This window comes from Ovis canadensis, chromosome 2 (genome assembly GCF_042477335.2).
Source record: "Ovis canadensis isolate MfBH-ARS-UI-01 breed Bighorn chromosome 2, ARS-UI_OviCan_v2, whole genome shotgun sequence".
Classification (NCBI taxonomy): domain Eukaryota; kingdom Metazoa; phylum Chordata; class Mammalia; order Artiodactyla; family Bovidae; genus Ovis; species Ovis canadensis.
In genome coordinates this window covers 241,613,586-241,625,617 of record NC_091246.1, presented here as the reverse complement: position 1 = coordinate 241,625,617, position 12,032 = coordinate 241,613,586, and the positions used below count along the sequence as shown (strand labels likewise).

Below are 12,032 nucleotides of genomic sequence, written 5' to 3'. Positions count from 1 at the left end.
AGTTCTTTCTGACATCACTAGAGTACGAATTCAGGATTGGTGGATAGAGCTGGAGTCCCGCCTAGGCGCGCTGTGTCTTGTGGGTGGAAGCTCACTGACTGGGTTTTGGTGTTTCGCGCAATGCTGCGAGGGAAAGACCAGAAGCAGACAACGAGTAAGTGTAAGGAAGGTCGAGGGGCGGGTGGCTGTGGGATCTGGAGTGGTCTGAGGCTGGCTCTTCTCAGATGCAGGTTTGATTGCAAGGGGCAAAGGGGGGCCCGAGTTCCTAGCTCTGGTGTGTAGTAGCCTGGGTTCCAAGCCTAAGAGACGAGGGTTCGATCCCTGGGTGGGGAAGATCCTCTGGGGAAGTGCATGGCAACCCACTCCAGTGTTTTTGCCTGGAGAATCCCACGGACAGAGGAGTCTGGCGGGCTACAGTCCATGGCGTCGCAGAGTCGGACACGACTGAAGCGACTTAGCACCTAGCCTGGGTTCCCTTTCTAGCCTGGAGCAGAGTTTTGGAAGCCTCTGCTCAGCCTGGGGCCCTCGATGGCTGACTTCTTCAACAGTGTTTTCCGTGCAGAGCCCTAGCCCAGGCGATCCCAGGGAGAAAAGGCCCATCTCCTAGCCTCCATCAGGGTCCTCTCTGACTGAAGAGGCGGACTTGTCGCTGCCATGATTCCGCAGCCTTTACTAGCGCCTCCTCAGAAAGATAGAGATGAAGGTAATGTCCGACTCTTGGCCTCCGGAGTACAGTTTTGTTGAGAAATTCGAACTCAGACCTGTGAACTAGGCCTTCTTCTCAGTCGTCCAACTAATATTTATAATACAGAGCACTGGGCAGACATTGTGAACCAAACATGGTCCCTGACTTCAGAGCTTTAAGTCTGGGGTTGGGGGGAAATAGATGCTCACCAGTGATCTCACTAGGAAATGGGAAGTATGGAAGCGTGTGCTACCTAGGAGAGGTACCTGGTGTTAATGAGTGCCTGAATAAACAGGACGGCTTCTGTAAGGAAAATATGCCTGAACTGATAGCCTCAGGGAAGAATTATAATTAGTTGGGTGAAGCAAGGAAGGCAGAATGTTCCATCTAGAACAGCATGTGCAGAAGTCCTGTGGCAAATGGAAGGAAAATGAGTAAAAGGCACAAAGAGGCCATTGTGGCCAGGACAGAGAATGAAGGGGAGTGTGGTACAAGATGAAGCTGGAGGCGGGTAGAGGCCAGACTTTGTAGCTTTTACTTTAAGATTAATGGGCAGTCACAGGGTTCTGTGTGTGTGTGTGTGTGTTTTTTTTTTTTTTGCTGGGTGTAGGTAGTGGTGTCGTGGGTAAGGCAGCTTGATGCCTCAGGTTTAGTAGTGTGAATGTACTGGAGGGGAAGTAGATGCAGATAGAGCACTTTGTTGAGAGTTGCTGGCAGTGAAGACTGGGATATTGGTGGAACTGAGAGCCAGAGATTTCCTGGACTCCTTTGCACCTAAGATGAGAATTGAATTTAGAAGTGAGAGGAGGAGGGTGAAAGGTATCCCATTTTGCTGGTAAATAAAGCAGAGGCTTTTTGGTTTTGTGAGTTTCTGTAGTGAGAGCCATAACTTTCTTATCATCGTGAAAACTGTTGTTTTGTGGGTTAGGAGTTGTTTCTGGGAAGTTCTACCAATACTTCTTATAGCCCTTCCAGTAATTTTGTAGGTTGCATAATACCTGGCAGTAAATCCCTTTCTGCTTCACCTAGTTAGAATGGGTTCTGATATCTGCTGCACTCCATCAGAGTAGAGGTGCTGCTGGTTAGGTGAGTTATAAAGACAGAGTTAAAGGGAAGTTAGGCTGTTTTTTGCGGAGAAGGCAATGGCACCCCACTCCAGTACTCTTGCCTGGGAAATCGCATGGACGGAGGAGCCTTGTAGGCTACAGCCCATGGAGTTGCTAAGAGTTGGACACGACTGAGTGACTTCACTTTCACGCATTGGGGAAGGAAATGGCAACCCACTCCAGTGTTCTTGCCTGGAGAATCCCAGGGACAGAGGAGCCTGGTGGGCTTCCGTCTATGGGATCGCACAGAGTCGGACACGAGTGACGTGACTTAGCAGCAGCAGCAGCAGGCTGTTGTTTGAATGTTGGGCTGTAGAATCTAAGCTGGATAAGGAGGAAACTGAAGAAAAAGGAGAAGGCTGATAGATTGGAAGAAAACAGAGGTCAGTTTAGGAGGTTGGCTTCCTAAGTGGCTTAGCGATAAAGATTTTGCCTGCCAGTGTAGGAGATGCAGGTGTCCATCCCTGGATTGGGAAGATCCCCTTGAAGGAGGAAATGGCAACCCACTTGGGACTGTATAGTCCATGGAGTTGCAAAGAGTCAGACACAACTGAGTGACTTTCAGTATTCTTACCGGGATAATCCCATGGAAAGAGAAACCTGGTGGGCTGTAGTCCTTGGGGTTGCAGAGAGTTGAACACAACTGAGCATGCAGGCATGCACGCTTATGAGGTCAACAAACAGTATTCTCTGTTAGAGGACTTCCATTTATCACTAAAGGTCAACTCAGTTGTCACCTTTTCAACTTTTAAACTTCCTTGTTTCCCCCAGGCCCTTCTTCTCTTTCTTATTTTCTTAGTAATTTGAACCTAATCACTTTTTTGAAGCACTGATCATACTGCATTGTAATTGGTCACCATTATCCTTACATGACTAGGAAGTTTCTGAGGACAGAGATGGTGATGAAAAGGATGGTTTAGTAGCAAGTATGTGTGTCTCTTGGCATGGCCTAAGGTTTGTGTCTTTCAGGCTGTGAATTTGGGGGCTTCCCTGGTGGTTCAGGTGGTAAAGAATCCACCTGCAATGCAGGAGACCTAGGTTAGATCCCTGGGTCGGGAAGACTCCCTAAAGAAGGAAATGGCAACCCTTTCCAGTATTCTTGCATGGAGAATCCCATGGACAGAGAACCCTGGCAGGCTACAGTCTGGAGTCACAAAGAGTCAGATACGACTGAGTGACTAACGCTAGCTATGAATTTTGGACAAGTTACTTCATTCCTTTAAAACAGAGATACCTACTTTGTAGAATTGTTATAAGGATTGAAAGGTTTTTGAAGTGCCTAACACAGAGCCTGACATATAAACATCAATGAAGGTGCTGAATTGATAAATTAACTAACAATTTAAAATCAAGTAAGATTGAGTACTTTAGTAATTCAGTTGACAGTTATGCATTTTTGTGTGCTCCATACTGTGGTAAGCGCTGACTATTTGAAGGCTATGATGTGCAAGACAAGGGCATGCTTAGAAGAAGTTCACAATCTAGGAAAAAAGAAAAAAAATTAGTAAATAGGATTTGAATCCCATCTCCATCATTCATGGTTTTGTAATCTTGAGCCAGATTAGTAAGGTGACACATGAAATGAAGTTCCAAAGTGGCTATGTAGTATCTTTCCAATTTAATATCCTATGAACTTCTTATTGCTTGAGAGATAGGAGAAGAGGATGTGGTTATTTTTTTCCCCAATTGCAGGCACATGGAAAAAAAGCCTGAAAAGTTACACAATTATGGAGGTACAGTACAAAAAACTCTTTTTAATGAATCCCTTGCAGGTTAAGTTGCTGACTGTTGTCCCATCACCCATGAATTAGTTTTCCTACAGACAAGGACATTCTTTTGTATAACTATAATATAACTTCTAAAATCAGAAAATTAGCCTTACATAACTACCTCTAACCCTCGTGCCTTGCTCTTCCATCCGCGGGTACTGACTCCCCTTGGATTATCCCAATGTGCAGACATCCTCACCATCCTGCTTCTCCCTGCACTGAGCTGCTCTTCTTTGCAAATTTCCTCTTCACCCAGCATAGGCTCTAACTTCACTCTGGGCTACCATTCCCCTGCTACACCTGCCATTCCCATTTCCATTCTTGCACTATATTTTTCTTGCTGCCCTTTGTTTTGGGAAGGAGGTAGCGAATAACTGGGTCCCTGTTGCTTCCCTATTTATTATAATTGTTTAAAGCAGTCAATGAAACAATTAAGGGAGATTTTCTGTCTTTAGAACTATTGCAAGGTAACTCCAAATGGTGTACCTCAATCCTTGTCAATTTACTAGCTCTTTTAAGTCCACAGATTTGGTCTTATTGAACTAGACTATATCTATCTCAATGTTTTATAAACTTTTTAAAAGCAACAGAACTGTTTTTTTCCCAAATGAGATGTTAGATAAAAGCTTGATAGGTAAACCAGATCAAAGCAGAATATACTGTTAAAAGTAGGCCCCATCCTATAAACCGCTCCCCATCCCCATAACACATCCCAAAGCTGGGAGGGCAATAGGAATCAGCAATAATCGAGTGTCTAGGACTTCCCTGGTGGTCCACTGATTAAGAATTTGCCTGTTGATGCAGGGGACATGGGTTCTATCCCTGGTCTGGGAACTTAATTCTCAAATGCTGTGGGGCAGCTAAGCCTAGCACCCTAGAGCTGGTGTTCCACAACAGAAAAGCCACCACAGCGAGAAGCCTGTGCCACAGCTGAAGAAAGCCCGGGCCCAGCAGGATAGACCCAATCATAAATTAAATAAATAAAACATTTTTTGTTTTTTTTTAAAAAGATGATAAACATCTGCTTAATTACTGGGGTGAGGCTCCTTGCTTCCCAACTGCTGGGGTGGGACCTTTCCTAACTCTGATTTTTTTGCTTGTGCTCCCTCATCTTTAGTATGGAGACTCTCTTTTGGTTGGTTGGTGTAGGCCTTACTTTTTTGAGGCCCCTAGGTATCTCAGAACAGACTTTTTAAAAATGAACTTGAGTTATTGAGAAGCTTCTCGATAACTACCATGCCCGCTTAGGTAGATTTTTCCCTAGGTATTTTATTATTTTTGATGCGATTATAAAGGGAATTGTTTCCTTAATTTCTCTTTCTGATAGTTCATTGTTAGTGTATAGACATACAACAAATTTCTGTATATTACTTTGTGTTTATATTAATTTTGTATCCTTCAACTTTACCAGATTCATTGATGAGCTCTAGGAGTTTTCTGGTAGCGTTTTCAGGATTTTCTATGTGTAGTATCATGTCATCTGCAAACAGTGACAGGTCTACTTTTCCAATTTAGATTCCTTTTGAATAACCATTATAAAACCCTAGGTTTCTGCAGAATATAATTTGAAAAAAATCTAAATGCCATTTAAAAAAATGGCAACCCTTTACAGTCCTGAAATTGTAAGCCTGTTGCTGTTGTATAATAAGATTTCTCTCAAAAATGCATCCCAGTTTCCTGCTTAAAGAATTTCATAGGGTTTCTCAAGCTACTGTTCTACAAAAGGAGCAAATAGGAGAGCTTTAAACTTAGCTGTTCATACTCTTATCACAGCAAAAATCTGTAAAAAATAACTTAAGATTGTATAGCTCTTTCTGTGACTTTTGTTTAGAGAAGAACAGTTGACAGAGTAGGTTATTTGAATTTAATTTAGATGTCCTAGCTGCTGATGCCTGTATGGAGTCTTTACCTCAGTACTGCCCCAAGAGTTGAAGGGATAATTGAGGTGTCTTGAGAGAGTCATTGGCCTCAGGTTAATAACTTTTGTTTTAGGATATGAGGTGAGGAAACTAGGCAGAGGGAAGGGAAGGACTAGAGATGAGACTGCATAGCTTGGGAATTGGAAGAGGCAGGATCCAATCAGGTTGTGATGCTTAAATTTAAGCTGTTTATCAGCCATTTCTCAGGAACTGACAAATCAGTCATAGAACTCACCTCTGGCTGACCTAAACAAAAAAGGGCAAATTTGTTATAAATGTTTGAGTTGTCTTATGGAACTCAAGGACAGGCATGTTCCTGGGTGTTGGAATGTTTTAGAACTAGGGTTTGGAAGGCTGACAGAATTTTCTTTCATTTTTAAGTGAGACCGTTTAGTTAATGGATGGTCATTGTAAATCAGGAAGAGTTTCCAAAAGTAGGACCTGAAGTAATCATCTGAAAGTATAGGGGTGTGCTCAGGGTTCAGAAGAAGACAAAGTATTTGCCTATGAAAACTCAAGGAAAATAGAGTTTCATGTCTTAATGTATCAGTTCAGTCCCTCAGCCGTGTCCAGCTCTTTGCGACCCCATGAATTGCAGCACGCCAGGCCTCCCTGTCCATCACAACTCCCAGAGTCTATTCAGACTCATGTCCATTGAGTCGGTGATGCCATCCAGCCATTTCATCCTCTGTCGTCCCCTTCTCTTCCTGCCCCCAATGCCTCCCAGCATCAGTCTTTTCTTGAGTCAACTCTTCACATGAGGTGGCCAAAGTACTGGAGTTTCAGCTTTAGCATTAGTCCTTCCAATGAACACCCAGGACTGATCTCCTTTAGGATGGACTGGTTGGATCTCCTTGCAGTCCAAGGGACTCAAGAGTCTTCTCCAACACCACAGTTCAAAAGCATCAATTCTTCAGCGCTCAGCTTTCTTCACAGTCCAACTCTTACATCCATACATGACCACTGGAAAAACCATAGCCTTGACTAGACAGACCTTTGCTGACCTTTGCTGACAAATATGCTGTCTAGGTTGATCATAACTTTCCCTCCAGGGAGTAAGCGTTTTTTAATTTCATGACTGCAGATACCATCTGTAGTGATTTTGGAGCCCAGAAAAATAAAGTCAGCCACTGTTTCCACTGTTTACCCATCTATTGGCCATGAAGTGATGGGACCGGATGCCATGATCTTCGTTTTCTGAATGTTGAGCTTTAAGCCAACTTTTTCGCTCTCCTCTTTCACTTTCATCAAGAGGCTTTTTAGTTCCTCTTTACCTTCGGCCGTAAGGGTGGTGTCATCTGCATATCTGAGGTTATTGATATTTCTCCTAGCAATCTTAATGTATAGGGGGTCATAAAGAGTCAGACACGTTTATGAGGCCAACCAACAGTATTCTCTGCTAGAGGACTTCATTTATTCTTAAAGTTCTACTCACTTGTCACCTTTTAATCTTTCAAATGTCCTTATTGCCCCCAGGCTTTCTTCTGCTTTCTTAATAAGTGAGTGAAATCACTCAGTCGTGTCCAACTCTTTGTGCCCTCTTTGTTTTCTTAATACTTTGAACCTAATCACTTTTTTTTTTAAAGCACTGATAAATACTGCATTGTGGGCTTCTTAGATGGTGCGAGTGGTGAAGAATCTCCTTGCCAATGCAGGAGACATAAGAGATGCACGTTCGATCCCTGGGTTGGGAATATCCGTAGGAGGAAGACATGGCAGTCCATTCTAGTATTCTTGCCTGGAGAATCCCATGGACACAGGAGCCTGGTGGGCTATAGTCCATGGAGTCTCAGCGAGTCCGACTTACCACTGAAGCAGCTTGGCACAGCACACAGCACAGCAGTGATTTATCTTGCAGAGTAAAGAGCCATGGTTAAGAGCCACTAGGTTGCTGGTTTCCTCTCTGTTTAAAACCAGAAAGCTGAGCAAGAGTACCTCTAAGGTCTCTTCCAACTTCAGAGTTCTGAGACTTGATACTCTGGCAGCATCAGTAATACCTGGGAGCTCGTTAGAAATGCCCTTTCTTGGGCACCACCCTAGACCTACTGAATTGCAATCTGCATTTTAACATGATTCATAAATAGTTAAGTTCTGTGTATCCAGCAATGGGATTATTATATAGGCGTTAAAAAAAGATGTGTGTATTTATGTATGAATTATTGAAACATAGAAGAAAATGGCTATTAACTAATATTAATTAATGGTTTCATGATTCCATTAAAAAACCCACTTGTACATATAAACAGTCTGGAAAGGATATAAATCAGGCTGAATTAAAGATGATTTTCTTTTCATTATTAATGTATTATATGAACTTTTGAAATGAGCATGCCTGTTTTTAATTTCTTTTTTTTGTGTGTGTGTGTTTTTTGTTTGTTTGTTTGTTTTTAATTTCATTAGGGGAAAAAAGTAAGCTATACTCTCTTTTTGAAGTCATTTCAATGCCTGCTGCTGCTGCCTCTAAGTTGCTTCAGTCATGTCCGACTCTGTGCGACCCCATAGACAGCAGCCCATCAGGCTGCCCATCCCTGGGATTCTCCAGGCCAAAAATACTGAAGTGGGTAGCCATTTCCTTCTCCAATGCATGAAAAGTGAAAGTGAAGTGAAAGTTGTGCCCAACTTTTAGCGACCCCATGGATTGCAGCCTACCAGGCTCCTCTGTCCATGGGATTTTCCAGGCAAGCCTAGTATCATTTTTGAAAGGACTCCCCAGGTGGTACCGTGGTAAGGAATCTACCTGTCAACGCAAGAGACACAGGTTTGATCCCTGGGTGGAGAAGATCCCTTGGAGTAGGAAATGGCAACCTGCTCCAGTATTCTTGCCTGGAAAATTCCATGGGCAAGGAGCCTGGTGGGCTACAGTCCATGAGGTCACAGAGTCGGACACAACTGAACGACTGAGCACAGCACAGCATCGTTGTTAAAAGCATGGACTGTGATGTCAGCCAGGATTTAACTCCACCATTTTCTGGCTTTTTGACATAGACCTACTAAGTTGTCCTCTGGAAGCCTTGGTTATCTCATTCAGGTATATGATAATTAATTGAACTTACGTCTTGAAAATTTTGAGGATTAAATGAGATATTGGATGTTCAGTACTTAGCACAGAGCCTCAACATAGTAAGTGCTTGATAAACATTAGCTCTTACTACTATTATTGTTCCTTTTTTTTTTTTACAGGTCCATTCATTGCTTCCCTCCCCCACCCAAAGCCTTCATTTGGCAAAAGAGTAGCAGTAATAACAATTAAAAAAACAAAAAATAGGCTAATATCCTTGGGTAAGTATCAAATTGAAAAGGAGTAAGATCAAGGTTTCCAAAACTCCCCATAATTACAGTGGACAAAAGAGGTTTGAATAAAAGTACATGGTGTTAACTCTAATGATATTATTCTGTAGGGACAACGTGTAAATCAGCAACACTTTTTTGTTTATACGGATATGTCTCTAATTGTTGCTTGTTTTATTTCTTTGTGACAGAACACTTCAATTAGCTTTAGCAGAAGAGAAATGGAGGAACCATAGAGCATTAAGGATGAATTCAGGAAGACCCGAGACCATGGAGAACTTGCCTGCTCTTTACACTATTTTCCAAGGAGAGGTATATTCTTTTGTCTTTGGAAACCTACCATTTACATTAAGCATAAATTAAGGGTGAAAAGCTTCGGGGTTTGGAGCTCCTGACTGCTTGAGGATGCCTTGAATGTTACAGTTTAAATGGGAAGTTCTAGTAGAACATCTCACTCCCACATGCACCTCCTCTAAGTTCCAGGCTTCTAACTACGGACTTGGCACATCTTCATTTGGATAACTCATAGCATCTCTGATTTAAGGGAATTTTTTTTTTTCCTTTGGACTTCCCTGGTGACTCAGACGGTAAAGCGTCTGTCTACAATGCGAGAGACCCGGGTTCGATCCCTGGGTTGGGAAGATACCCTGGAGAAGGAAATGGCAATCCACTCCAGTACTATTGCCTGCAAAATCCCATGGACAGAGGAGCCTGGTAGGCTATAGTCCATGGGGTCACAAAGAGTCGGACATAACTGTGCGACTTCACTCACTTGGTCATGCTTCATGGCTTGTGGAATCTCGGTTCCTCAACTAGGGATTGAACCTGGGCCACTGCAGTGAAAGCCTGGAATGCTAACCACTAGACTACTGGGCAACTCCCTGTAATTTATGTTTTAAACTGAATTTTTAATTTTCTCAAGAAATCTGTTCTTTCATTTTTACCATCTCAGCAAAAGCACCTATTATTCATTCAGGTACCCATGCTAGAAATCCAGGCATCATCCTTGATTTCTTCACTTGATTTGATCTTTTTTTCCCTCTCTCTCCAGTCTAGTAGCAAGTCCTATCTTTCTACCTCCCAAATATGTCTCTGCTATCCATACGGACACCTTATGGCACCCCATTAGTTTAACTTTTCCATCTCTTCCTAGCCCTTCCTGGGTTCTCTACTTCTTTTGTAGTTCCCTTCCAATCTGTTTTTCCACATTGTAACCAGAATAACGTTTTATTTATTTATTTGGCGACAATGCACAGCTTACAGGATCATAATTCCCTGACAAGGGATTGAACCTGAGCCCTTGGGCGTGAAAGCCTAGAGTCCTAACCACTGGACCACCAGGAAATTGCCCAGAATGTCATTTTAAAAACAGATTGGGGAGAAGGAAATGGCAACCCACTCCAGTGTTCTTGCCTGCAGAATCCCAGGGACGGGGGAGCCTGGTGGGCTGCTGTCTATGGAGTCGCACAGAGTCGGACACGACTGAAGTGACTTAGCAGCAACCTAGAAACATATTAGAAACCCTTCCTGGAAAAGGCATGGAATTAGTGTATATCATGCTTGCTAAGTGCTTCCTAGGTTTTGTTTGGTAACCCGTAAAAGTCACAAATCTCACATCATTATATCAAAAAAATGAATATCTTTCTCTGTACTTTTGATGTGTATTTAATCATGGATCATACCGTGATTGTAAAAGCTTTTATTTCAACTGTGTGTGAAATCAGTACATGGTTATTAATAAAAGTCAATGGCTTTTAGTGTTCTAAAAAATAAAAACAGATTGGACCAAGCTGCTTTCTTGAAGCTCTTCTCAGTTTCTCATTACAGTTGAATATTTCCAAATTTGTTTTTATGACCCTTAGGTGACTTGGCTTCTTCTTACTCTGGCGGTGTTGTTTTGTTCTACTCTATTCATTGTCTTGTTGTTTAATCACTAAGTTGTATCCAACTTTTTTGCGACCCCATGGACTGCAGTCCGTTAGGCTCCTCTGTCCATGGGATTTGAAACTTGGATTCAATCCCTGGGTTGGGAAGATTCCTGGGAGAAGGAAATGGCAACCCATTCCAGTATTCTTGCCTGGGAAATCCCATGGACAGAGGAGCCTGGCTGGCTATAGTCCATGGGTTGCAAAAGAGTCAAGACATGAATTAGTGACTAAAACAACAACAACTCTTTGTCTAGTCACTCTGGTTTCCTTATAGCTTCAAATATTCTTAAGCCAGCTTCCTTCTCAGGACTTTTGTACATGCGGTTGCTCTAACCATCCCGCGTTCTCACCAACTCCTCATTTTTTAGGTCTCAGCCCAAATGTCATCTCTTCAGAGATCTTTTTCCCACCATAAATAAATGGCTCGCCTTATATTTATTTTGTACTTGTATAAAGTCTGTCTTCCTTCAGTTCAGTTCAGTTACTCAGTCATGTCCGACTCTTTGCGACCCCATGAATTGCAGCACGCCAGGCCTCCCTGTCCATCACAACTCCCAGAGTCTGTTCAGACTCATGTCCATCAAGTTGGTGATGCCATCCAGCCATCTCATCCTCGTCCCCTTCTCTTCCTGCCCCCAATCCCTCCCAGCATCAGTCTTTTCCAATGAGTCAACTCTTGGCATGAGGTGGCCAAAGTACTAGAGTTTCAGCTTTAGCATTAGTCCTTCCAATGAACACCCAGGGCTGATCTCCTTTAGGATGGACTGGTTGGATCTCCTTGCAGTTCAAGGGACTCTCGAGAGTCTTCTCCAACACCACAGTTCAAAAGCATCAATTCTTCCGCGCTCCGCTTTCTTCACAGTCCAACTCTCACATCCATACATGACCACTGGAAAAACCATAGCCTTGACTAGATAGACCTTTGTTGGCAAAATAATGTCTCTGCTTTTTAATATGCTGTATAGGTTGGTCATAACTTTCCCTCCAAGGAGTAAGCATCTTTTAATTTCATGACTGTAGTCACCATCTGCAGTGATTTTGGAGCCCAGAAAAATAAAGTCAGCCACTGTTTCCACTGTTTCCCTGTCTATTTCCCATGAAGTGGTGGGACCGGATGCCATGATCTTAGTTTTCTGAATGTTGAGCTTTAAGCCAACTTTTTCACTCTCCTCTTTCACTTTCATCAAGAGGCTTTTTAGTTCCTCTTCACTTTTTGCCATAAGGGTGGTGTCATCTGCATATCTGAGGTTATTGATATTTCTCCCGGCAATCTTGGTTCCAGCTTGTGCTTCTTCCAGCCCAGCGTTTCTCATGATGTACTCTGCATGTAAGTTAAA

At 42.8% G+C, this 12,032-nt stretch overlaps 1 protein-coding gene across 3 annotated transcripts in view; it reads left to right on the top strand.

Moving 5' to 3' along the window:
- The first annotated feature begins 34 nt into the window (after window positions 1-34).
- ZCCHC17 (zinc finger CCHC-type containing 17) overlaps window positions 35-12,032 on the top strand; it is a 52,997-nt gene continuing 40,999 nt past the window's right edge. The window contains exons 1-2 of one of the 3 annotated variants that reach the window (XM_069578773.1): window positions 35-154; window positions 8,959-9,079. In XM_069578773.1, the coding sequence (XP_069434874.1) occupies window positions 9,014-9,079 (66 nt within the window). In that variant the 5' untranslated portion in view covers window positions 35-154; window positions 8,959-9,013. Of the gene's footprint in view, window positions 161-8,659; window positions 8,759-8,958; window positions 9,080-12,032 lie in introns of those variants that run through there. The other 2 variants (XM_069578774.1, XM_069578772.1) reach the window with 2 other exon arrangements.